Below are 27,370 nucleotides of genomic sequence, written 5' to 3'. Positions count from 1 at the left end.
CCTGGAGAGGACTCCAGCATGGATGATCATGCTGTCTCTATGCACTGTGTACCCACAGAGCACACAGCCATCCCCAAAGGCAATGAGACTGTGTGCTCCTTCCAAGAGGAAGGAACAAATAAGGCCCTTTATTTCACAGATAAATCCTACTTCATTTCAAGACATACAAAGCCCATTTTTCTCTTTTCACAGTGACAGATACTACCAGCTTGTCTGGAAGTCAGTAAATGCATTTTCCAAGTTCTCCTGCTTCTCCCAAGTCACAGCATGTTCAAGAGAAGTATGGTAACACACAGCTACTGTCTTTCCCAGCCACACTACTTCTCTCACATCCATTGTGCACCAGTTCTGCTGGAGTCTCTTCAAGATTTTCCCATTCCTGAGGACCCCAAAGCTGTCTTGTTCTTCACCACCCGGGATTAAAGCCAAGTTGCTAACAAAAAAGGGAGTTTATTAAAAAGTAAACATTGAATGGTCTCATTACAAAGTACACGCTGCATTTTGATCATGCAAGGAATTAAATCACAAAACCAGTGCAAGTTTGTTATCTTGACAAATCTTAGCAAGACATTTTCTCTTCAGTTAAAAGCTCATTGTGGCTTTTTTCCTCCTTTAGTAAGGCCTCATAAAGGCTTTTTGATATCAATGAAAATCTTGAAAGGCTTTACTTAACAGTAGAACCTTAATCAATGTGGTTTAAAAGTACTGTGGTTACACATAAAGTACAAGGAGACAGTACCTTGAAAGTGCAAATTAGTGGGAAGAAACATTGTTACCTCTCCAGCCTCCTTAAATTCATTGAATTAACTGTGCAGAGAACTTGAAGCATGTCTGCATCCTCAATCTGATTGTAAAAAAGCACATATTAGTCACACAAAGTAACCTCTCAAGAGACATTCAAGTCAGGGTCACCTCCTCTGTCATTCCTGAATTGAAGCTGTGCCCTTCCAACCACATGAAGGACAGGAAGCCAAACATCACAAATTATGACAACCCCATCTTCCGTCTGTTTGCAAAAATATCCCAGAGATGCTGGTTTACTACAAAAAATGGGAGTTTTATCCACTGGTAAAAGCTGCCTGTAAAATTTCAAGCACTCAACCAGCCTTGTCTATGTTCCCCTTCTCTGAATGCTGTGGTTAATTACTTACCTGGGCTCAGGGCCTTTTGCCTCATACAGTCTCTCCATGCTAATCAAATTTAGCATGGTGGGAAATACAGCTTGGAAAAACATTGAAAGAGAACTGGAAAAGATTTATCAACTCCAAAATCTCACAAGACTTGAATAAAAGCTTCTAAAGAACCTTCCAAACTTATACAGCTGCTTTTTTCATTTTTTGGAAACCAACCAACAACTGTTTATATTTCATGATTAAAAAGTTCATGCTTACACTTTCCCCTTGTTGCCAGTGTCAGGAAAACCTGAGAATGTAGGGATTTTGCAAATGCTTCTAACAGAGTGAGATAAAGTAAGAGAGAAATCAAAAAAAGAGCAAAGGGGCTAAGATATCACTGTTACAGAGCAGAAAAAGAATGGGTCAGGATGTGCTACAATCTAAGCTAAAAGCTTGAAGAAAAGTGTGAAAAACATGTAGAGCACAGCCCACATCACCACCAGTGTCCAAATATGTCCATTTGTCGTGTATCATAACACAAATAAGACTCAAGTTTAAAACTCACAAAATATGGCATGTGCATTACTCCCATCTCTGCCTGATTACAGAGAAATCCCAACAAAACACATCCATCAAGCTGAGGTGTATTACTCTGCAGAATTCCACAAAGTTGCAGTGTGCCCAATCACTCTTCCCTACCCCCATATTCCTCACAGAATACCAAAACCAGCCATCCTTCCTTGCAAAACACAGGAAAATCTAACAACCGTTGTTTGGAAGGGAACACACTGTGAGTCACTCAAACCCTCCATCCTAAAAGCATCCGCAACCTCCCAGGTCCCACAAAAGCCCATCCTAGTATTCACAGCTGTTGTGAGAACACAGGACACAGCTGTTATTCCAGACAGGTACTGTGCAGTAGCCTCAAGCCTTCTGGTTTGTACCTTCCATTCACCTTCCAGTTTCCCAAAGGCACACCCCATTTTCATCCTGCAGCTGCATGCACTGGTTAAACACTTATTTTCCTCAATGTAAATATCCAGTCAAAAGCTCCATTATAAATGTTTTCAAGGAGGAGGCTGAGTCTCCAGGGCAAAGGAGATGAATGGTGATGCTATAGGTATCATATTGCTGGCTCTTTCCCCTGCCCAATAATGCACACAGCCAGCTGTGTCATACTCTACACGAGAATTCTTTTCCCTTTCTGACCCTTTCCCAGGTGGCAATCACTCCATGCCCTGAAGCAAGATACTTCCTTGTATTTCTATTATATTTTTTACTTTCCCCTTACTCTATACTGAAAACAAGAAAGATTTTCTGAAAAAGAAGTCTAGCACATTGTACTGCATTAAAATTAAGATGTATTTAAGAAAGGTATTGCAGCACACTGCGGAATCAAACTTTCTCTTTGTGAAGGCCAGAACCCAACGTGAAAATAGAAATATAGAAAATAAAAAGAAAATCGAAAGAAAACAGTTTGAGTTTGAGAAATTCCCCACAACCAATTCTAATAGTAAACTCTTGAAACTTGGCAAGCATTATCAGACCACTTTTTTGATAGCAATACAATGATGTTTAGAAAAAAGCCATTTCTAGGTCGGCTACTTTTGCTGTGGTGACCAGATGGCAATGGATAAAGAAGATGAAGATCTTCATCTTCATGAAGATATAGAAGCAAACAGTTTCTGTATTTCCTGGGTAAAAATCATACATATAATCAGAAAAGCATATTTGCATGTTCTGAATTTCAGGTGCCATTGGCAGTCACTGCTGGTGATTACAGAGTCTCTCCTCTCCTCTCCTCTCCTCTCCTCTCCTCTCCTCTCCTCTCCTCTCCTCTCTATACATTTGATCTCTACATCATGATCTGTACATTTCCAGTGTCCCTGCTGCCCATGGTGATCCATTATGGATTTGGAAGTGACGCTGTCCCCTCGAAAAGAAGCAGCTAACAGATGGCATAAGAGGAACATGGGATTCTGCTAGTTTGATTTTCAGGAGAAAACTTTGGCTACACACCCAGCCAGGAGCCACAGGCACAATCCCAGGGAGCAGGGAGCAGGGAGCAGTCCCAGCAGCAGCGTGCAGGCACACGGCAAGAGCTCCTCCATCACATGGAGGCACTGACCTGTCGGGGAGCCAAAGCCTGTTTGTTACCATGCCTGTGTTTTGTGCCAATTAGGAGGCAGTTACACTGAAAAATGTCTCTTTGATGTAAATCTCTTCAGGTAGTGAATGTTAAACACCAAGCACCGCTGGGTAGGTGTATGATTTTGCAGGATTGGAGCCTGCATCCAGGAGTAATTAGCAAGACTGTGCCAATCTTCAGTCCATGTACTGGACCGCTGGGCCTGATGCTAGGGCTGCACAGTGGGATACCGTAATTAGCAGAGATGCAACACGCACAATAATTGGGAGGATAAGGAAATGCCACTGAAGTTTATATAAGGGGGAAAATTTCCTTAGATCTAGACAACCTCGTGTCACCATGAAACTTTCGACTCTTCTTTGGCGGGGGTGTGCCAGAGCACAGCTATTAAAAAGTGATAATTTCGGTTTTGCTGTGATGGGGCCGTCATTACCTGGGCAGCAGGGAGGGCCCGGGGTCTGGGTGGGGACAGATGGGGACAGGGATGGGGAAAGGGATGGGGAAAGGGATGGGGACAGGGATGGGGATGGGAGAAGGGTCAGAAATGGGGACGGGAAAAGGGTCAGGGGTGGAGACCGGTACAAGGGTCAGGGATGGGGACCGGTACAAGGGTCAGGGATGGGGACGAGAAAAGGGTCAGGGATGGTGACAAGGGTCAGGGAGGGAGCCCGCCCCGCCCCGGCGCCTCCCCGGGAGCACCGCCGGCCTCTTTCGCTTTAAGCGTTGCTTTAAGTTTCGCTTTCGCTCCCGCTCGGCCGGACCCAGCACCACGGCAAGTCCTGGGCCCTTCCCGGCCCTTCCCCTGCCCCTGGCTCCCCCCGGCCCCGCTGCCCGGCCCCTGCCCCGCTCTCCTCCCCTCGGTGCCCGCTCCTCGCTGCCCGGGCGGGCCCCGCACCGCTCCCGGCACCGCGGCCTGCACGCTCCGGTTGCTCTGTGTGTGGGTGTGGGTGTATGTGTGGGTGGGTGTGGGTGGGTGTGTGGGTGGGCGTGTGTGTGTGTTTGCCAAAGCCGAGGCTGGACACGGATTTGGGAGCTGCTCTTGCTCTGGGGGAGCTCCCAAAGCTCTGCCAATGCCCTGCTCCCTGGCTGGGTGATGTGGCCATGGAGCTTCTGGTGGGCTCTGGGCTGCTGCTACTGGGGTGGCTTTCCATGTAAACGTGTGCTCTTCTCAGTAAATGGCTGATAAAAGCGAATTTAATCTGCCAAACTATGGGAAAAGGGCAGGAATCGGTGCTGAATTTCTGATGAAAGTCTGGAAGCAGAGACCAGATGTTTCAGTCCATCCCACCCTGAGCAGAGGTCCTGCGTGTGCCCTGTGCCTCTGCTGAGCTGGCGCTGCTCCTTCTGCTGTGGTTTCCCCATTGCTTAATGATGAAATTGAAACCACCCACAGGAAACACACAGGACTCTTTCACTTACACGCATCTGACTATGTATATGCAAATGAAAACACTGGAGCCCTTGCTTTCATCCCAACATGCTTCTTTCCAGACCATGGGAAACGATCTGGGAATTACTTGTGTGATGGGGACAGCTCACAGCAGCACATGGCAGGGTACTTGGGATTACCAGCTGCTGGACTTTGATGATCCCAGGGCGTCCTTTACAACTCAGAATATTCTATTTTATGATTGTATTCTATATTCTGTGATCTTTCACCATAGAATTATTTTTGATTTGCTGTAATGTGCACTTTTGAGAGTGATGTTAGTTGAGTTCCTTTTGGTAACTGGTACAAGAAAATAGAGATGACTGAACATGTGCAATGCCACACCAATTTAGGACCAGAAATGCGTAGCCACTCTTTCTCCAGGAAGTATTGTACAACAAAACTGACTAAAACCCTCACGTGTATCTTCTGTAAACCAGACAATAAACAGTCTGGTTCACAGAAGTATTTCTAAAATGTCAGTGCTCGCTGAGGGACACTTACATTCCTGTATTTTCTTGTAGATGTCAGAGGATCAGCGTGGTGATCTCCCTGCCGGAGAGGATGAAAATGGCTGTGATGTAGTTGATGCAAGGCCAGACAGAAGCAGCAGGGTCTCACTTTTTGGAAAGTAAGTTCCTACATGTACTCCTATTCTTCTTGTATCAGCTGCCATGGCGCCCTTTTAATCAAAGAAACATAAAAAGGCTTGATTTGGTGTTCAGTTTGCCACGTCCACAATGTTATTGATGGCCTGGATGGAAAGATGGTTTATGTTGTATGAATTTAATGTATCTTGTCTGTACCTTAAAGCATTTCTTTGTAATATCCTCTATAGGGAAACCTATAATATCTCCCATAAGTTTTATTTGGCAGCTAAGAGACCACCAAGTTAATTTAGCATCAATTACAGCCCCACATCTTAAACATTGACCTTTGGTGGAGCTGGGAATTGAATATGCCATTAATTATCTATTTTACTGCACTCAGCTCAGCTAATCTCCAGCATCACTGGAATCCCCTGCTGGCTGTCTAAGTTACTTTAAAGCCTGGATGTGCCATCTAGGCTGTAGCCTCACCAAGTCTAGAGATGAAACCTCTTACAGAACACATTAAAAGCCTTTCATTTTAAAGCATAGCAGTGTCACTGAAGCATAAGCTTGCTTTCATTAAACCAGTGGGAAGCAAGAACTATTTACTGCTTGTCTGTACTCCTGAAAACACTGGATAAATATGATTGGAAATGCAAAAAGTGAAAAATGAACGTGCAAAGTTTATAAATACTGTTGAATGTCAGCAAATGGTTACTTCATGTTGGATTTGGTGAGATTTTGCAAGAGATATTTGATGCAAAGTCTAATGCATTTACAGAGAGGTTTTGAGTTTTTAATATTGGAAATTTACATTAAAGTGAGCAGTGTAATTCAGAGAGTACATGGCTAATATACTTTTATTTTTGCTGTTTATTCTATGAGTTTAATGGGGGTAACAAATTTGTGAGAGAAGTGAAGATGCTTTAGTTTTGGAAGACTTTTGGTGTGCTGTTAAGCAAATCACTGTACTTTGTCTCATTTTATCATTCCTCAAATATGTTTCATGATGTGTATGTGTATTATTAATTGTAACAAATAGACAAATGTAACATTTGTTTCTAAATCTTATCAAATATTTTTTCAAAGGTTTCTTTTCAACTTTATAAAATGTGTATTTTGATATTTGATTTGGTGTTCTTTATAAGAGGTGATATGCTAATACTATTACTAAATTATGCAACTCAAAGTTAATAATTGCCAAAGAAAAGGCAATAATCAGCATTTCTATGACTTTTTTCCATAAGAAATTTTTCAAATAATTTGGCTATTCATCAGTTTGAGGCATTCATCTTTTGGGAACTCCTTGAAGATGCAATTTGCAACACTTCTCTTTAGAAGTAAAAAATTGCTCAGATTAAGTATGAGGCAATTGAGAGAATTCAACTTAGATTTTGTAGGAAAAAATTCTTTTGAGAAATCCAACAGAGTTTCTTGAAGAAAGTAGTGATTTCTTAAAGAGGAATGAGATGCTTAACAATTAAGTTATTTGTCTTTGTCCTACAGAAACTAAAAGCCTTTGGTCTGAAGGAAGATGGGGAGGAATGTGAGAGGATAAAGGAAAATGGGATCTGATCTAAACTATGATTGTGATAAAGGAGGAAGTGAAGAGAGAATGATCAGTCTTTGTGCCTCACAGGGAATTTTGGGGACATGCAATGAAAAGTTATGTAGTAGGTTTAAAACAAGTGTTAATATATAATTTTAACATAGTGCAAAATGTCACTGCAGCCAGGGGATACGCATATGTCAAGATTTTAGGTAAATTCAGAAGAGATTAGCTGTGTCTGGAATAAAATTCCAGATGTTAGCATCTTTGGTGAAGATGTTCCTAAGTCACATCTCTGTGAGGATATTCTGTATCCAATTTCTTTTGTTTGCTTTCTTCAGACTCATTCCTAGTCAGTACCAGGTACCAGGCTAGATGTATTTGTACTTGAACCAGTGGGGCTCTCTGTCCTGATTGCCAAAGCTTCATTTTGGCAACATGAAGAAATACATCTTTAATAAGGTGTCCAGAAAGCTTTGGAGTGACTACAATTTTATCAGGGATAAAATCCACCCAGTCTTTTACCAGTTGTGCACTTCTCTAAATTAAATTCTTCACTGCATTTCGTGTACTATTGCGTAACATAATAGGAAAACAAGGAACTTGTGATGTTACATGAGCACATTAATTTTAATTTGAGAGAACAGAGCAGTGAGAAGCCAAATTGAAAGCTGTGCAGACAGACCAGCTGTTTCCAGGAGCTTCACATCTCCAATTTGCCACTCTCTGGCTGTGGCTGGAGATCTGCCCTGTCACAGCAGTAGCTAGAAGTAAATTAAAATCTTACTCACTGCAGTTTATTTTTCTCTGAGAAATCTGTGAGGCCAAGGAGGCCACGAGGCTCAGAACAAACCAGGATGGTCAGATTCTTCTGACATCTCAACAATTCAGGGGAATTATCTTCTACATGTTTCTTCTCTTTGGAAAAGTGCTAATACTTAGCTAATGTTGGTGAGAAAAACGGATTAAATGTGCCAGCCGGATTTTTATTTAGCCACTAGATGGCAGGAGGGGATTAATTTTGTGTACTGCAACAAGAGCAAAAAATGGGCTGTGCTTCAGCTGAGCAAAAAGTTTTGTTCCACAAAGCAAATGGTGCACAGGCACATTTTTGGTGCACAGCCTTGCACATTCTGGCAAGGCTGTGCACCAAAAATGTTTAAAACACGTTTAAAGAAAGATTCAGCTAAGGATTTCAAATGTGTATTTTATTTACTGTATTTATTTATTTTACTTTATTTATTTTTTTAGCCAACTAATAGAATTTTTCCCGTCCAAATTTGCGGTTTTTTACTATGCTGTGTGTGCTCCTTTGCCACTTGCAAGGATTTAAATAAAGTCTTGCTTCTCCACAGGAAGAATTAATAACTTCATTTGTTATCTTTTTTGCTTTATTGGAGACCTCCATTAGGGAGATTGATGGCAGCAAATGCATTTTAGCATCCAGGAAAGCTAATGTGACATGAAATGGAATAAAATTGCACTGTGTTAAGTAGAGCTAAGATTTCTTTTAATACTAATTAAAGTTGAATTTTTTGAAAAGCTGCATCCAGAAATTCCCAAGACTTGCATTTGCACTGTCAAAAATCCTGACTGCTCGTGGGCTTCAGTGAAGGAGCACTGCAGAAGAGTTTTGTTATGAGTAGTATCTAGGCATCAGTTTTATCCTAATTTAATTGTATAGAACCATTTGTCATCTGGCTACTTTTATCTGCTCCAGCCCTACTGTCTTGTTTTATAGTCAATATTCCCCTTCTCATCTGGCAACAGAAACCACAAATATCTATTTAGAAATCTTTACAAATACTTAATTACAAAAGGAAGTGTGTGATTCTATGGTGCCCTCAGTGCAGACACAGTAAATGGATTGTAAGAAAACCCCACTAAGAAATTTCAGAGGTTCTGTGGGGCTTCTACTCACCAAGAATATTTTAGCTATTTAACACTGCTAATCCAAAATACCTGTGAGATATTTATTTGTGTCAAGTCACACCACTTTAAAGTTTGAGACTTTTGGGTAATTTGGAAATTTCCTGGAAATGCCACCTTCTATAGTTCATTGGTTGTGATAGTTACATTGTTAAGATGTTTACCAGGTTTGTAAATTAGAATTTAGATGAAAAAGATTCATGGATATGTACCTTTTCTTTCCATGTGTACAGTGTTTATTTGGGTTGTAGGACATCAAAGTGAGGAAGCAAAGATGTTACCAAAGGCTGTCTGTTTTAACTTCATGACCCTTGTCTCAGTACAGTCATATTTCTCAACATAAATAACCTTGTCCTTCAAAGGATAAATACTCATTTTTGAGATTCATCCTCAGCTGAACTTCAGGTCTGGAGTTGTAAAAGGTGTAGAGAGTTGTCTTTGTTTCAGCTTAGCTTTTCTGTTGTTCCTCTGTCTTTTGGGGATCTATTTCCCATCCACTTTTCACAGTATCACATTCATTCTGAATTGGAAGGGACCCAAGGATCATCAAGTCCATCCCATAAGTGCCTGTATGGGCATTACCAACAGCTTATTTTTATATTGGTTTGTAAAAGAAGCTGCTTTTCAGGTAGAACTTTTATGGAGAACAGCTTCACAGTGATGCAGATACTTATGTTCTCCAGAATTGTCCATTCTGTTCCACATTTTTCAGAATATAATAGACCTTTCCAAATAAATATTGCTAAGAAAAATGTCTCTTTTATCCTTAGACAGACTAAAAATAGCAAGCTACTTTAAAGCAACTAACAGCTGATGAATCATTATCTGAAGTTATGTTCTGGGCTGCAGCTCAGATGTCTGAGCTGACCTCCTGTTTCAGCTTCATGTTTCCTTAGTGTTTCTAAGGAAGTCACTGTCACAGCTCCAAAATCTGTCATAATATAATTTTAGTTTTGTTTGGAGTTTGCTTGTTCTGCTTAGCACAAGGTAAATATCAATTGTTTATGTTCACCTGAAAACACCAAACAAAAAATTTCAGAAGTAATTTATAGTCTGGAAAACTTCCTACAAAGATAATTAAGAAATTGAAACAAAGAAAACAGGGGTGTTTCATTTTTATTACTCTTTTAAAAGAGATGGTTTTGGTTTGTTTTGGTTTTGTTTTGTTTCTTTGGGGAGTTTGGTGGGGATTTTTTTGTGTGTATGTGTGTGTTTCTGTGTTTTTCAGGTTTTGCTGTTGTTTTGTTAAAGCAATTTTTGGTAGATCTGGAACTGAGCTTCTGGAGAACACTGCAGGAATATTTAACAATGGATGGAAACTGTGGCCAGTGCTTGTACTTTCCCTTGGATGCTTACTGCATTTACCTCATAGGAAAAGCCCAAGTATCTTGAAATAGTATTTAGTCTATATTACAAGAACTCATTGATTCACAGTCAATATTTGTTTCCAGTCTCCTTGGAGCCTTTTTAATGTGAAGTACAGCAAACACTGTGTTATCCAGGAACTGTATCTGAAGTAATCACAGTCAAGTATCCTAATTAAGTTTTGTAATTAGTGTAGTAATTTATTTCCTGCACTACAACCAACTCTGGGCTGTATCATACAGAATTTGGAGGACAGCTATTTTGTAGGGTGACATTAAAGCTTTCAGAGCAATCCAAACAAATTTAAGCCAAATTTATAATAAACCAAAACTGTTTGAGGGTAAATATGTCTCGGGGTCTTTTGGGTTCCCCCAAGATCTTTTCCCAGCCCAGCACTTGAAGAATGAGCCACAGCTCTTCATTTCTCTCAAGGCTGTTTATTGTTTCTTATCTATAAAAAATTTTCTGCTGCCCTGCTGAGGTCCATCCAGCAGCACAGTTCCAGGCACTCTGCCTGCCCCCAGGGTGGTGTTATGTCTTTATACTAAAAAGTACGTGTACAATGTTTACAATTACTTTCCAATACCCATCACCTATGTTAGACAGTGAGCTTCTACTCCAAACCAATCTGTAAGTGCCACCATCACAGCAGAAGATGGAGGCCAAGAAGAGGAAGGAGAAAGGCTGGACACACCCAGATCCCTCCATTTTGCCTCCTTAACCCCCATACCAGAAACCCCAAGATCTACTTTTTCACCCTGTGATAAATTCACTGTTATTCTATCTAGACTGTTGTGGCTTGCTGATCTTCATATAAGGCTGGTAATTTGCTCCACACGTCATAATCAAACCCACAGGTGTTTTGGGCTCCATGCCAGGGCTTTTGAGCCCCCTAGCAGGGCTCTTGGCCCATCCTGGACAGCCAGAGGGATGTTCTGGGTTCCCACAAATATGTAGGAAGTAGTTGTATTAGTTAAAGTATGGAGAGGCTTTGTAAACTATGCATGTTAATTTGCATTATTTTGCTGGAAATACTCATTGTGTGAATATTGCAGCAGTGGTGGATCAGGTTTTGACAGAAGAAAGAAGAGAAGTCTGCTGTCCCACCTCCATCCCAAAATCTCTTTTCCTGCACTCTTGCACAGAGATAGAGTGAGTGATGGGAGGGTGTTTTCTGCCTGTCAGCAAAGGTGGCTGTGGCTGCATGAGCTCAGCTGGCAGGGTGCTGGCTCGGGGGCTTTGAATGGCCCCACAGAGCAGAACAGTCCAGCGTGGCCCAGCGCTGACACAGGCGAACGCTGGGGCCCGGGCTCACAGAGCATCCTGCTCTCTCTGCAATGCTACCCCAGCATGGTGGGCTCCTAGCAGTGCCACACAGCACCAGACTTGCTCCCCAGCACAGGCTGAAGCTGCTTTCAGATGCAGTGTGGAGTACCATTTGATGATGAGCCAAGGTACTGTGGGATGTTATTTGCCTCCTTCCTTCTCTGGCACCTGTTTGGAAAAATCATGAGTTTATAGCCTAAAACAGTTCTGTTTAGCTAATCCTAGCTCCACTGGCATTTTGCAATTGCTAATCCTTGCCAGAGTGTTCTCTGAGCATTAGTGTTTGGTAGGCTTGCTTTATTTTGAGTCATTTTCCAAGCAATCCATATGTACCTGTTAATTTCTCTTAGTACCTATGGAAGGTAAAAGAACCTTCATCTTTTTTTTTTTTTTTTTTTTTTTTTGCATATAATTGCCAGTTGCCTATGTACATTGTACTGCCTAGGGTATGATCATGCAAGATTTCAGTTTCCAGAACACCAATGGAAGGTATGGATGTGCAGGTTTTCTAGAAATGAGCAGAAAGCCTTCCAGCAAGTAAAATTCTTTATTTGTAAAAATTTACCTTTTGAATGTTTTTTGGCTGTTATGTTGCACACAATATTGTGAGGCCTGCATGGCAGATATCATGCAGCTAGCTGGGAAGCTGGATCTCAATCACAAAGTGATGATTGAGAGTTTAGAACTCTGTTTTGCAGGCATCACACCACAAAATTGTCATGTGGGTTGTAAGTGAACCCTGAAATATTAAATGCACAAAACTAGGGCACTGCTACCTGTTTCTTTTCTTTTTACTTTTGTCTTTTTTAAACTGCTGTGAAATGTGGACAATATTAGATATTTGTCTGTTGAAACTTCTTGTCCAAAGTGCAGCTGGCTTAGTCCCAATGCACTTGGTCTGCTTCATTTGTCTATAATAAATTAAATTGCAGTTGTGGTTTTGATTTGAATTAGTTGAGGCCATCACTAACACATACTTAAAAAGACAGGAAGGCATATTTAGATTAACTATCAGAACTTCAAAAGACATTTACAAAGTATGCCAGAAGTTGTAGTCTGAGGCTTGTTCTTTCAAACAGCTCAACTCTTACATTATACTGTGAGTTGTCTTGGACTGAGTTTCTCAGTTTTTCAGGTTTTTAGAGAAGATTCTGTCTCCTAATTGGAGATGGATCTGAAACTAAAATGGGACAAAAAAGCTACAAGAGTAGCTTAGGGTCTGAAAAATGTCTTATAATGAGGTATTGAAAATGTATTTAGTGTTTCAATTGATGTTAAATAGTCATACAGGCACTAGCATTGTTCTCTCTTGAGGGAAACTAATGTGTAAGAATCAAAGTTAGGAATTTGCTTCTGGACTGAGATCCACTGCAAACCTTCATAGTGGATGTTTACAATAAGAATGCAAACAATGACTTTACAGTAAGGATGGTTTGTTCAATGCCTTTTCTTTCCAGGAGGCACCGGTCAGTAAGCTAACCCACCCACTCTAGACATAAACATGGCACAGATGGACAAAATATGAATTTTAAAATTATTCTCCACTTTACTGGGCAGAATCCCAGGGTGGGTCAGTTTGGAAGGGACCACAGTGGCTCCAGAATTGCCCCTGGGATTGGCTCAGCTGGTTGGAACATGGGGCATCCATCAGGTTTTGTACTACCCTCCCCCTGGAAAACAGCCACATGATCTGCAATTGCTTTGTGAAGTACCTTTGTTTAGACTTCATTTTGTGATGGAAGAACTGAGACCAAGAAATACAGAGTTACTTTCCCTAAGTTATTCCACAGCAGAAGCACAACTCATTTTGGTTTGTTTAATAACTTTCATCAAGCTGAATGGGCAAAGCAGAGCTAGCATATGGTCTTAATAAATATATTTTATTTTCTGTTGTACTCTCAGATGGGGTATTAAAAAATATAGGGAAATGCCAGGATTTCTTTAAGTAAATTGAAGAGGTTTATTTTACAAATTTTCTGTAAAATCTGTTACAGTACTTTTTCATGTGTTATATCAAGAACAAAAGTATTTTTGTAGTATGACATTATTTGTTTTGGATGAATGAACTCCTTCCAGTGTTGGAAAGAATTTTTTTAATGATAGCTTAGGTCCTTCCCAGCTCTAGTATTATCTTGATAAGTTCAAGGAAATAATCACATTGTTTACCTAACTCCTTTCTTTTGATACTGCTACAGCAATATTTTCTGTTCAAAATTACTGTGTTTACCATTATTTCAAGGGCTTGTGACATGAGTTTCCAGATGAACAAGGGGCTCTGTCCTAGCTGGTTCCTAACTTCAGGTTAATTCAAAGAAAAGGCTTTGCCTCTGTTGGCTTTGTCTAGTCAGCTGACAATCTGATTCCAAAGATGCCCTTAAGAAGTCATGAACTAATGGGCAGTTCAGAAAGATGCTGAAGGCTGATTAATCCTATGGCCCTGTCTTGAGAGCTTTTACAGTCATTATTTTATTGCCTGAGCAGTCCTGTTGCTCTCAGGAGAAAAGTGGAGTGGGTTTGTTGGGGACTGTGGTGTTCCAGGAGCCACACTGGCCATTTCCCTTCATTCCAACCATTTCCAAAAATGACTTTCAAAGTTCAGACATTTCAGCAAAGCAATATATAAATAGGCAAGGGCAGCACAGACTTCAAATATCATGAATAAATATGAATTTCAGACTCCAGTATTATCAGCTTAGCATGTTTCACTGAAATTTTGAATTTCTTTAACAGATGAAACAAGATCCTGACAGGGAACAGAAATCTAGGAACACTGGTTTTTTGTGTGTGGTGTTGTGTTTATGTTTGCTATTCCAAATTGCAGCTGTTGGTTTTCATGCCTTTTGTGTAGGACATCTGTGTGCCATGGTAAGCAATGTAGGTGAAATAATATTTAAATGCCTTTTTGGGGAACTTCTATGTGCAGTTTTGTAGGATCACTTTTCTTCTCTCTGCTAAATGAAGACTTTCTATTGTGTGGAAAATATCCTGACTTTAATATTAGAAATTTTTTTTCAGTTTTCTTTTGACATCTATCTGGCATATATTTTAAAATAACCTTCTAAAGACTGGTGATTTTGTTGGTGCTCATCTATCAAAGTCAGCAGTCCTTTGCTAACATTTGCTAATAGGGAAATTGAAAGTATGCAATGCGTACTTGAACTTCCTGCATTTCACTTAGTATTGCCCCTTTTTCCTCAGGAGTCTTCTGTTTCAGCTATTCAGCTTTTTCTTTCAGTTTCTCTCATGGCACATAATTTGCAAGCCTGAGTATGCACTTTCAAATGCACTGTAATACAGTTTTAGTATTTGGTCTAGACATTGTGGTTTAGTCTTTGTCCCATAAAATTTATGTTTTCTGCTTTTTAACAGTAAAGGAATATTCATTTTTATGAAAGATAATTCAAGTAGTGACACACTGTTCTTGTCCAGAAATGTTGCTGTTCTGCCTGCCTGATGCAATATTAATGGAAAAAGGCAGCAGGATAATCTGTTATTTGTATGCAGTTCTAAATCTGTGTGACACTACCAAAACAGATCTGACAAAGAACAAAGAGTGTGGCTTAGAGAACTCAAGATCTGAAAAGCTCTAGTCAGGTTTAACAAGTGTTTTTTTTTGCTTGATATTGCCCACAGGGTTCAATAAAAAAAAAATCAAAGTGGGGAGAGTATACAGTAATTTGAGGTGTATTAAATACAGTGAAATTAGACTGGATAAAGGTATTAAAGCTGAATAAAAGTGTTAAAGCTGGTAGTTTGAAGAGAAGTTTATGTCGAAGTAGGAGATCCCAATGCATGATCATCAGAAAGCATCAAAAGTATGAATTATGGAGCCCACATCAGATCACTAATTATTGAGGCTAAGATAGAAACATAGAACAAAATATAGAACCTTGTTTTGGCTTATTTATAGATTCTGTTTCATGTTCAGTTTGTTTTTTATGAATAAATCTAAATTGATCTCCAGCACACTCAGTTTTACTGCACATAGCTTAGTGATGCCTTGTGAATTCAAACACAATTGTATTTGCATTTTCATTGTTTTTCTGTCTATCCTTTCACTGTCTTTTTAAATCAATAAGTCCAGTCCAGGATTTTTCCCCAGGAGAGCAAACAGCATTTGTGATGAGCAGTAGTCACAAACATAATTCATATTGTGCATGCAACAATGGAAGGAGAGTGGGAGTTTTTAGGCAGAAAGGGCAACACAGCTGCACAAACTGCGTGAAAATAAATCAGCAATGTAGGATTTGTAAGTTTCTTTAGAGGCCTTAGAACTAATGCACTGCCCCATTAATTTCACAATACTGTAACTTAATGGGAAACTTCTTCTAATGAAGCCTGTAGAGAGTCCTCAAATGTCAAAAGTCCTAAGGGAAACATATCAGTGGTTTGTAATTGATTAAAGAGTGTTGCAACTTAAGACATCTTGCATCCCACAACACTTAAGGGTATGAAAGTTCTGGTGGGTGTCAGTGGAGAAAATGTTTATACTGTCCACTGCTTTGAACCTGCCCAGACTCAACAGCAAGGCTGAGAACGTGACAGAAACTGGAATAAAACTATTCACCAATGCCAGAAAAGCATTTGGACTCCAGAAGGTGTCCTGAAGTGATGTGTTTTGCAAAGACACCATGTTTTCAAGGGCAGATTTTCTTTTTATTGGAAACATGTTATCAGTTATTCAAAAATTATATTGCACATTGTATAAAAGAATGAAACCAGAGTAAAACTGTCAATGTTTTGAGATATTCCTTATCAAGGAAGGTCAAAGTTTACTGAACTGATAGAGCAAAGTAAGACACAGTTCTCTCCTTTTGTGGGTTTACTTCAAATAGAAGTGAATGGAATCAGTGTGGCCTTTTCCACCCAACTCTGAATGTCAGCTTCCTTAAATTAAATAGTGTAGAATTGTAGAGTTTTTTTAATCTGCCTACATTTTTCAGCACACCAGCAAAAGGCCCTAATTTTCCTGGGGGAGAAGGGGACTATAGCTTTTTTTAAAAACCTAGATATCTCTCTGTAATACCATTTTTAGAGCTTATTTTGAACAACTCTCCCTGGCCTTTGTCCTGCACATGGATTCTTAAATGTTGGTATGTCACACTTTTATATGGTAACAGCAGGAATTGAGGAAGGTGCCAGTATGAAGGAAGTCAAAGGAGAGAAAATCACAGCTGCTAAGAGACACTGCTTTATTTTTTCTAAATAATCTTCAGGTATGGTTAAATGTTGTTGGTGATATTTTTATCCTTAAATCTTGAACCATATTGAAACAATAATTTCTTCCAAGTATAAGAGAAAAGAAGGTTTGTTGTGATAAGTAGCAGTCCTTTATATGATCATGTCCACTGCTTGTGCAAAGGAGGTATCTCCATTGAGTGACAGAATTTTAGCCACTCCTGTTGTTAAAACACTTTACTACTATTTAAAAGTTCAGTAACAAAATGATAAATAGAATAGATAACTTTAGTTTTATGCTTGAAAAGTGAGAGGTTGATAATAATGATTTTCTCAGGGTTGATACTGACTGAGTCTAGACTTGCTGCAATCACATTCCCAAATATGCAGTTGGCAAGGCTGAGGCCTGGATTTAGAGACACGGTGAGGGTGAAAATGTGCAAGCTATATGAGAGTGCCAGAGTGGAGTTTCAGTTTTTATGAACTTCTAAAGGGAGAAAACATGCAATACATGACAGCAATAATGGGGAGAATATTTCTGTATAAGGGAAGGATCAGTGACTACTAATGATGTAAGGAGTAATGGCACAGCTGTAATTAAGACCTGAAGAATGAGTAAACAGTCATGAAATTCAACTTTCCATTTAGTCCAGGCAAGTTTGAATCCCAAAAGGGGGAAATTAAAGACAGTAGATGTCAGAGAAGCAGAAAGAAATCAAGCGGAGGGCACATAGTTTAAAACATTTTATAACAGCATATAACGAATCTGTGGAAACCCTTTTGGAGAATACAGTAATTAGAAAGCTTAGTAAGAGCAGCAGTAAACATTTATACTAGCTGCTGTCCAGTTCAAAGTTCAAAAAAAAAAGATTTAAACTTTCAATCGTAAGTCTACCTGTCACTGACAGGAGATTTCCCTTAAGGCCTGATTATTACTTATTCATAACTTTATTAGTTATCATTACAAGGTCTGATTTAGCTTGTTGAACATGAAAAGTTGGGCATTGTGCTGTCAGTGTAATCCAGTCAGGCAGTTCCCATATTGTGCTTGGTTGGCACAGGAACCAGAATCTTGTCTGGACTGCAGGTCCAGGCTCAGTGCAATCCACAGCCTTTGCTCCCTTATTTATTCACTTGCGACTGATGCCAGAAGATTTCTGGAACTTTTTATTGTCTGCCAGTAAGGAAGTGATGGGCGTGCCCATGCTGTGGGGTTTTGGGTATCTCATTAACCTGGGAGGAATCACTGGAGTGAAACCACAGTGTCCTGTGGAAGGGAATGGGGAAATGAGCTGCCAAGGCCTGTCTGTGGTGTTTGCCATTGACTGGCACAGAGCTGCTGGCTGCTCCTGAGAATGCCAGCAGCAGGAATTACATCCCTTAAACTCATGAGTGTTTCTGCATGAATGAGTGCAAACTATTGGCCTTGGGAGTGAGGTGGTTTCAGAGAAGTTGTGTGGCTGCGTTGCTGTGCCACTTAACCCTTGCTGCTGTTTTCAGTGGGGCTTTTTGTGGGGTAATGTGGCTGCCTCATTTCTGGGCTGGATTAGGTCACTTCCAGCATTTTAGAAGAGCAAACAATGCTAACATGATACTGCTCAAATGTGTCCATCCCTGAGTGCTGACAGCTCTTCATGGGTTGGACATAAACAGAAATGTGTGCACAATCCCCTTGAAAATCTCCTGTTGTCTATAACAGCCACTGTTGTTTGAATGACTTTTTCAGGAAATCACTGAAGCCAGATAAATCTGTAGAAACTGAACCTGTGGGCTGAGGAAATGCCTCTTCATGGACATAAGTGGTTTATTGTTGTTCTGAAATTTCTTTTTCTGTCTTTCACAAAGAACTGTCTGGTGAAGGAGAATGAGGGGGAATTTTAAGTTAAAATAAGAATCCAAAATCTCTTTGAAAGTCAAATGTAATATCAGCATCATAGAGTTCTGATTGATTCTTTAAAAGAAATGGTTAAGAATTGGTTAAGACTTTTTCTGGAGGCAAAGCATATTTAATTATTGCTTCCAGAGCCCTCAAGAAGCATATGCAAGGAGAATATCCATACTTGCAATTTATCAGAAAAAAAAAAACCCTGTATTTCCAGACATAATCCTCAAGTAGATATGGTTCAATATCTTGTTTTTCAGTCTCTAAGGGAAGTCTAAAAGAGGACATGATATTAAGATGGTCACATGTGAAAAGAGTATAATGGAAGCCTGCCAGGTGCAGCTATTTAATTTGGCCCTTTATAATAGAATGTGACAGCACTCAAAGATAAGAAGAAGCTGTTTTGAAATTGAATTGCAGTAGCATTTATACGTGATGAATCATTTAAAGAAGGTTTATTATAGATTCCAATTGGTCTTGTCCTTTAGTAATAAAAAAGAGGACACTTAAAGCTAAACCATTGTTAAATCAGGCAGGTAAGAAAATAGATTACCTGAACAACATTTAATCAACTCATAGCAATCTCATGTCTACAGGTTATTATTGAAGCAAATAAATTAGTATTTCTTTAGGAAGATGTCAGGATGAGAATAGTGAAAGTACTTAAATTAATTGAGGTTATAGGAAAAATTTAATATTATAACCAAACTGTATTATACAATTCTTTGTGCTGTGAAAGTAGTTTATGTTTTCCTCTCAGACATCAGCACTAGATACTATTGGAAGCTGGATGCTGGAACAAATAAGAGAGGTGCCAATAACAACTTCTGCCCTTTCTGAGCATTGTTTTTAAGTGGGCTCCAAAGCTTGCTTATAATTCTGGGATTCAATCAGACTCCTTACAGGCTCTTACTGTAAGACAACTGGTTTTGTTGTTGCTTGAGGAAATCTTAACCATATCGGAAGCCCCCTGCTTGGACCAAAAAGTCCACCTGTAAAAGCAAGTACTGCTGAGTTCCTCATGCTTGTCCATCAGGTGTGTATGCTGGCTGTAACTGATTTGGTATTCATGCTTTATTTAGATTAAATTTGTGAGTAATGTCTGTGCTGTCCCTTGGCATCTTTTTCTAATCCAGTATAAAGCTCCAGTACACAGCAAAAAGATCAGTACCAGAGAAGATTTATTAATATGACCCTTTAACATCATTATTTTAATAGTTTGATTTGTTTTTTCTTAGGTTTTATTTGACATGTTCAGGGATCAGTGATTACATTGAAATGTGCTTGGGTCTTTGCATAGATTCAGACTGATGTTTGGCAGACCAAATTAACACATGATTTGTTCACATCTATAACCTTTTTCAGTAGAAACTACCTACTTCTTAGTCTTAATCTGAACAAAATGTAGAGATGATGGGGATTCAGTAAACAAATCACACAGTTGGGTGAACTGCATATCTTCATGTTCCTGGAATGGCTACTGAGAGAAATGTGTCTGTCCTTACATTAATGACTTACAGTAAAAGTAAAATATGTCCAGAAGCAGTTTGCAAAAGGTTGCTGGCAGCCTCACTTCATGCCGACCATTTGTTTTATCTCTGGGTCAGGATCTGTGTCCTGCTTTTGGCTGCAGTTCACTCCAGAGTTATTTTACCTCGTCAGAACCCATCCGCACACAATAATCACTTCATGGAAATCACGAGATCTTTATCCCTCAATCCAAAATGTAAATGAAGAAAACAAATATTGGAGAAGGAGAAACACTGGGCAGGGCTGCACGAGTGGTTTGAATTACGGTAAATAGGCCATGCATGTGACTGGTCACTAACAATAATTTCATTTGGTTCACCTAGAAAAAAGAAGAATGGAGAAGAAGAGCAGCCAAAGCCCTCTCTCAGTAATCAATACCGAATTGTTACACCCACATTCCAGTATAATATGGATTACAAGAAAGTTGGCAAATGTATTATTATAAACAACAAAAATTTTGAAGACAAAACAGGTAATGTTCTTTCTTTGATGATACTCATTACTGACCATAGAATTTTTATACTTTTTTATTTTTATACTTATACTTTAATCAATAAGTATTCTATTTTTAGGACGTGATATTTTAATGAATGTTTTTATCTTTTTTTGATAAATAGTTGTTCCTAAAACTTTTCCTGTTCTCTAACACCAATGTTAGAGTGGCTCTTTTCAACATCTTTTCAGTATATGTCTCAAACACCATGTCTCCTTGCTGTACCAATTTCAAACTAAACCTTTGTTCCAGAGTTTAAAACTATGTTGTTAAAATTTGAACTTTGGCATCTGCAACCCATGTTATAAATTCCCTGTCCCTGAGCTGCAGCTATGAGCTACAAAAGCTAATATCTGTAGGTGTGCTCTGTTCACACTCCTGCATTCAGCTTTCCAGACCACATGTGGTTTCAAGGTAGACAAATAGTTGTGTTATAATCAGGTTTGTAGGATTTTTCCTGTACACTTGGCAAACACAGTAAGTTGTTTTCCCCAAAGGTTCTGTGTCAGTTCCTTTTACTGGATATAATAGGGACACTTTTCAGCAGGTTTTCCATGGGGTGCTTTGTGTTGTACTGCATAACCAAAAGGAGCTGGATCCTCCTTAGAGCTCCTGTGTTGCAAGGTGCTGGGGGCATGCCAGCATTTTTCAGGATAAGACGTGTTAACACTGAACATTGCCTTGTTTTTAACATCTCACAAGTTGTTCTCCATGCTGCTAGAGGATTATTTTAAAAACATGTCACCAAGACATTGTTTAATTTTATCAATGATAAACTTAAACATTTGCCTTTGAACACGTGAATCACTTTGAGTTGTGTAATGTGCAGTCAACCATGTTCTTTGTTTCCTGGCAGGAATGGGCACACGCAATGGCACTGACAAAGATGCTGGAGACCTTGCTAAGAGCTTTAAAAACTTGGGCTTTGAGGTTGATATACACCATGACCGAAGCCGTGATGATATGGAAAAATTACTGAAGAAAGGTAGAAATTCAGAAGCATAGAATAATTTAGCGGGGAACAGACCTTTGGAAGTCACTGAATCTACTCCCTGCTTACAGCAGGTTAAATGAGAGCAGATTGCTTGGGCCCCACACATACAGTTTTCTGTATGGAAGGATTTGTTTTCTGAATGGACCAGGCTTAATTCCCCACCTCATCCCCCAGCATCAATTCAGAAATGCACGGTGTTCTTGTGAAGCACTTGTCCTGTGTATTAGCTGAAGAGCCTTCATACTAGATAAGGGGTTCAGCCTGGTGATTCCAGTGGGCCAAACTCAGAGTCAAGTGAAGGATGCATCCATGTACTCAAGGTACTCACCACATTGTAAAAGATGATCCACTCCTCATGCCTGACAGTAGGAGCCCAGTGTATATTTAGCCTCAGAAAAATGTGCTTGCTAAATATAATTTCCATTTAAAACATGGCTTCTTTTTGACTCAGAAGTGTTTGCCTTGCAGCTGCTGAGGAGAACCACAGTGATGCTGCCTGCTTTGCCTGCATCCTCCTGAGCCATGGGGAAGAAGGGCTCATCTATGGCACAGATGGACCCATGGCTATCAAGAGTCTGACTGCCCTGTTCAGAGGAGACAAGTGCAAAAGCCTTATAGGCAAACCCAAACTGTTTTTCATTCAGGTAATAGCCCTGAGGTGAATACAGTGTCCTGCTGCTGCAGCAGGGAAAACATGCTCTGTAGGTTGTCTGCCCTTACATGCCCTGTAGCTTGACTTACTGAGTGTTGCTGGAGGTTTGTGAAAAAATGTGTTGACAAAAGTTGTCTGTGGGTCAAATTATTGTTTGTTTTTAAAAGATAATTTATATATGGGATTCACAGGTGTAAAGAATGTTTTCATTGTAATTTTCTACATGTTTTTTCTTGGTAATACATGAACTTCAAAGTGAAAAGATAAACTCACTTCTCTGCAGACAAAGCTAAGGGCAGTACCTGATTTTCCATAGCAGTAATATTGTCCAGGTCTCTTTGAATTAAGGCTGCCTCTACAAACCACTGCTTAAAGAAACACTTTTCTGTCCCTAAGTAGCCTAAAGATTTATATTGCATTTTTAAACTAGCATGTAATTAATTGTACTAGTAATAAAATTATTAGTTAATGTATTAATTGTATTAGTTAAACTTTTAAAGACAACTGTTTCAAACAGCAGTAACTGACACATCATGGGTCTGAATTCTCTTTTTTACATTACACATAGTATTATTTACATACATGAGTTGCAGCAGATGTGGTTTTCCCTAGGCTATTCCATCAATTAATCCTCATCCTCAAAGTGAAAACTGTTTTAGACTCTTCATACTACTGAAGTGATGTTTCTTCTAATTACACTTTTGAAATGGTTGCTTTATAGACTTTAAAATTATCTTAATAAAGGCAATCAGCCCTCTTATATAAGCCAGTCAGACTTGTTCTTTTGCAAGAGCTGTCAGTCAGAGCTACTGATCAAGAGCTGAAAATTACCCACCAGGACCATTGTCCCAGTGTGCCCTTTAGCTAAACCCATGATTAAGAGAAAATTAAGAATCAAAGAGATAAATGGAAAAGTATTAAAAGCACAATATACTTGCAATGGGTGGTCAAACACTGGACCACATTGTCCGCACTGTAGAGTCTCCACCTGCAGAGTCCACTGCCAAGAAATTGTCCAAAGTCCCACTGGACACAGCATTATGTAATAATTGGGTGCTGAGAATGACTCTAGACTGGTAAAATTAACCAGGGTTAGAATACATCAGTGCTGACATGGCACTTATTGGCAAACAGCTGAGATGCACAGCCTCAAAACCTTTGCCTCCCTCTGCTTACAGGATGTATATTTTTCAAAGGGTAAGCTTGTAACTTTGTCACTGAACAATTAGATATCCCCCAGAATTGCATCTCTGCTTTTAATACATTCAAAGTACTGCTTAGAACTGAATCCAGTAAAAAACTTTGATGAATACTAATTGTTATAACACCTTGTTTCTGCTTACTGCAAACATGCTACTTGTATTCTCTGCTTTCAGGCCTGCAGAGGCTCTGAATTTGATGAAGGAATACAAACTGACTCTGGACCTGCCAATGACACCCTGGAGACAGATGCCAACCCGAGATACAAAATCCCAGTAGAAGCAGATTTTCTGTTTGCTTATTCCACAGTGCCAGGTAAGGAAAAGAAGATCAAGATGGGGGTGGAAGCCTGAAAACTCACCATCCATACTGGTGAGATGGACCCCCTGATGATACATTTTACACTGATGGACAAAGCACAAAGGATTGGTGTACATTGCATATCCACCCCTTCTACACAGGCTGCAGAGGAAAAGGGAGATTACAGATGGCAAAGGCCAAAGGATTCCCTGTGTTCTGGGAATCTTGCACTTCCATGTCCTGGAGTGCTGAATGTGTGATGAAGGCAGGAAGAGGAATAGTTCAGTATTTATTCTCAGTACAGTACTTATTCTCAGAAAGGAAACCTGTGTAATTTTACTTCTTGCAGATTCTCTAATGCCAAAATGTAGAATGGCACTTAAGCAATGTGAGGTTTGAAGAGTTAATACATATTATTCTCAGCTTTAATGAAGTAGGATGTGTAACACAGCCATTAAGAGCTCAGCTTTCAGTGTGTGCATTCTCAATCTTTGCCCAGAGTCTTTCACTCAAAACAGCAAAAATCACTCCCTGTATTTTCTTCCTCTTCTTTTCCTGTCAGGTTATTACTCCTGGAGGAATCCTGGAAGAGGCTCCTGGTTTGTGCAGTCTCTGTGCTCTGTGCTGAACGAGCATGGGAAGCAGCTTGAGATCATGCAGATCCTCACCCGGGTCAACTACGTGGTGGCCACCAACTTCGAGTCGCAGTCGGACGATCCGCGCTTCAGCGAGAAGAAGCAGATCCCCTGCGTGGTCTCCATGCTCACCAAGGAGCTCTACTTCTGACAGGGCACTTCAGTGCAGCCCCTGGTGGAAGGCCAGGCTGTGGTTTTGGGTGGACATGTGGTCGTGGACAGGAGTAACACATTTTTAATAACAGACATGTGGTAACACGAGGTTTTTTTGTAAGATGGGGTATCTGATGGGTGGAGAATATGCAATATTTTAAAGAAGCTGTGGGCCAGCCTGACAGCTATCACTGATTATTGTGTCTTGATTTCTCTTAGTGTGGCTGTCGTGGTTTATGGCTACTGAAGATGTTTTTTCCCAGAAAGCAGATTGTAAATTAAGAATAAAAACAAAAAATCTCATGACTCCTTCTCGTTTACTGCTAGCTCATGGAACCATAATCTCCTTGGAAATTTCCAAAGACCATCATATTATGGGTATGTCCAGTAGTGAAACAGTTTGTAGGTATTTAAAAGGGTGTTTCTTAGTCTAATATATTAATTTCCTTTTAATGGACATTATTCATGAAGGCTAATGGTTGCTCTGTGCTCAATCTAGAAGTCAGTTTACTTAGTCATCATTCTAGCATAAAATGAATGTATAAAAATCAATATTTTTAGATCATTACCTGAACAGTATAGGAATGTAACAAATAGAACAATCAAAATGAAAATCTCTGTAAAAGATTGGCAAATTTTACTTGGATGGAACCATAATAAAGTGCCTTTGTAAAGATATTTTGCCTTGCAAATGACAATTGACTGAGAGAGCAACCTGAAATGGTGGTATTGCATTTCTTCTGCTTGCAGAAATAAAAATGTTTGGTCATGATTCAAAAGTTAATGGCAAGGCTTTAAAACATTAAAATTTAATGTTAAAAAGGTAGAATTATATGTTCCAATGACAAATGTATGTTTATATTTAACTTCTAGTTGCCAAAACTGGAAATGGTTACTTGAATCAGAAACCAGAAGTGCCTTCTTAGTTACTGTACGGTCTTGATTTTGTGTTTTAGAGTTTTGTTGGTGATCCTTATATTTCTACTTGTTATATTTCCTTTAGTTGGTAGCTAGGTCAAAAAAAAGTAAGTTTAATGATTTGGTTAAACTGATAAAGAATTAGTTGTTCACCCATTTCCCAGTTAATGTACTCTATGCTCCTTGCAATCTTCTGAGAAAATGAAAACCAAATTAGCAAATTGTTAAGTTTATTTTCTTACAAATACTGTGAAATAGTGAGACATATATTTTTTTCATAAGTCAAATTTACAGTTGTTTGATTTAAATAAATGATGATTTATGGAAATATTGAGCATTACATCAATAAAGGCCTTTTTTAAAAAATTTCTTTTGTATATCTTCATGTTTGTCATTTGATCTGGTAAAACAAAAACCAACCAAGATATGTCCCAGTCCTTTTCTCTTTAAGGAATGCAGGTGGTCTCTGCCATCTTTTCAGGAGGAGGTTTACAGTGTCAGGGGAAAGGTAGATTAGAGAAGTGATTTGGCATTGGGTGACTTGGGTTGGACAGGCCACGTCCTCTCTTGGAGTAAACTAAAGTTAGTGGAAGTATTTTATTGGAAATACCATGTTCCACCAGTGCTTCGTCTTGCCCTTTATGCAGTAAATTGTACAGTGCTCTAGCAGTGCATGTGAAAGTGTTCTCCTTGATCCTTCTGCTCCATCTTAAGCTATTTTCTGGAATTAAGGATGTTCCTGGTTTACCATGGCCAGCCAACATTTCAGTATTTGTTACTTCTCTAGAGGCTCTTTCATGTCTTTTTAGTTCATTAGTGTTTATTTGCTTGAGGTCTAGCCTGTTATTAAATTTCTGTGAACAATATTCCCCTGTCTCCAGAACTTCAGTTCCAAAATATGAGATATAGAAAGATCAGCATAAAATACCTGAATACACTGCCTGAGAGGAATGTAACATGGAAAGATTAACTTAGAGAAGTGAAAGACAGAAAAACATCCCCTTGTGTCAGGACCAGGATCTCTCCTGGATGTGCATTGCTTTAGATCATGTCCACATAAAATTAATATTACTTAAAAAGAAAATTGTGTACCACCAGCCATCAGCCCTGAGTGGTGATGCTGACAGAGCTGGGAGCTGTGCAGCCCAGGAGCCCACTCAGAGTGAGGAACCCCTGACCCTTCACTCCAGCAGAGCCAGTTTGCTGAACAGTGATTTAAAAAGCTGCAGAGTGTTTTAGCTTTTTCCCCTGATCAAATTTATGACTATTTTCTATTGGAAAGCAATTCCCTTGCCATCTGCAAGATTAGCCAGATGGTTTAGTGTGTAAATCCTCTTTCATTATTGATACTCTGAATGTTTCTGGAGAGAATCCCAAAAATTCACTTTCAGCCAAGACTAACACTGAAATTACATTGTCATGACAAAGGCAGCACAAGAAATCCTGCTTCACCTTTGCACGTTTAACTAAATGCTGTTTGAATCTGAAATTGGTTTCAAATTATGGTACTTTTATGATCTTTAAGGGTTCTAACTGCTGCTGTATATTCCAGCCATGGGTGGATATTATGATTTAGAAACAGCTCAGGAAATGAGGGGACTGTTCAGAAAGCTGAACCAACAAAACCAGGCTGTGTCTAGGTTGTTTTTCTATGTGGGGGACATTAATTACTGCCTCAAATGTGCATATTTTTCATTGCTTCTAAGTGAATTTTAATCTTCTGGATTTCCCCTTTCTAGAGCAGTGTTTAGTTACTTCCCATGCAGAAACAGGAATTTCCTTGTGGGTCATGTTTCAGGTGTTTGTATTTATACAAGGACTATAAGAGGGCAGTCACAATGCAGGGTGAGGACTCGTCATGTTTTGCTGCAGGAGGCAGCGCAGGGAGTCTGGATTTACCTGAAAGTGTGTTTCTCTAATAACCTTCTTCACCATGAAGACATTTTGCTTGTAAGTATTAACACAGTTTGTTTTCCTTGTCTT

General features: G+C 39.5%; 1 protein-coding gene across 2 annotated transcripts; it reads left to right on the top strand.

The window, feature by feature from the left end:
* Nucleotides 1-3,854: 3,854 nt before the first annotated feature.
* On the top strand, nt 3,855-24,988 carry CASP7 (caspase 7). 2 transcript variants are annotated; one of them, XM_054277114.1, is made up of 8 exons: nt 3,855-3,899; nt 3,932-4,036; nt 5,218-5,324; nt 20,366-20,514; nt 21,392-21,520; nt 21,998-22,173; nt 23,558-23,696; nt 24,244-24,988. In XM_054277114.1, exons 1-8 carry the CDS (start codon nt 3,858-3,860, stop codon nt 24,465-24,467), a joined length of 1,071 nt encoding a protein of 356 aa, XP_054133089.1. In that variant the 5' UTR covers nt 3,855-3,857; the 3' UTR covers nt 24,468-24,988. The 2 variants fall into 2 exon arrangements, with proteins under 2 accessions (XP_054133089.1, XP_054133088.1); XM_054277113.1 differs by lacking the exons at nt 3,855-3,899; nt 3,932-4,036 and adding an exon at nt 6,724-6,726.
* The last annotated feature ends 2,382 nt before the right edge of the window (nt 24,989-27,370 follow it).

The sequence above is a fragment of the Melozone crissalis genome, unplaced genomic scaffold, assembly GCF_028551555.1.
Source record: "Melozone crissalis strain CALT ecotype California unplaced genomic scaffold, PUWL_Pcris_2 ptg000019l_1, whole genome shotgun sequence".
Classification (NCBI taxonomy): Eukaryota; Metazoa; Chordata; class Aves; order Passeriformes; family Passerellidae; genus Melozone; species Melozone crissalis.
Note: the sequence above shows the minus strand (reverse complement) of the source record. Positions and strands in the feature narration are given on the sequence as shown.

What these genes read in the sequence shown, in the direction of transcription:
- CASP7 (XM_054277114.1), top strand. Translation starts at nt 3,858, where the DNA reads ATGGGGACCGGTACAAGGGTCAGGGATGGGGACGAGAAAAGG. An exon ending in AGGGTCTCACTTTTTGGAAA is followed by an intron (nt 5,325 to 20,365) that starts GTAAGTTCCTAC and finishes TGGTTCACCTAG; the next exon opens with AAAAAAGAAGAATGGAGAAG. An exon ending in TGCTTATTCCACAGTGCCAG is followed by an intron (nt 23,697 to 24,243) that starts GTAAGGAAAAGA and finishes TTTTCCTGTCAG; the next exon opens with GTTATTACTCCTGGAGGAAT.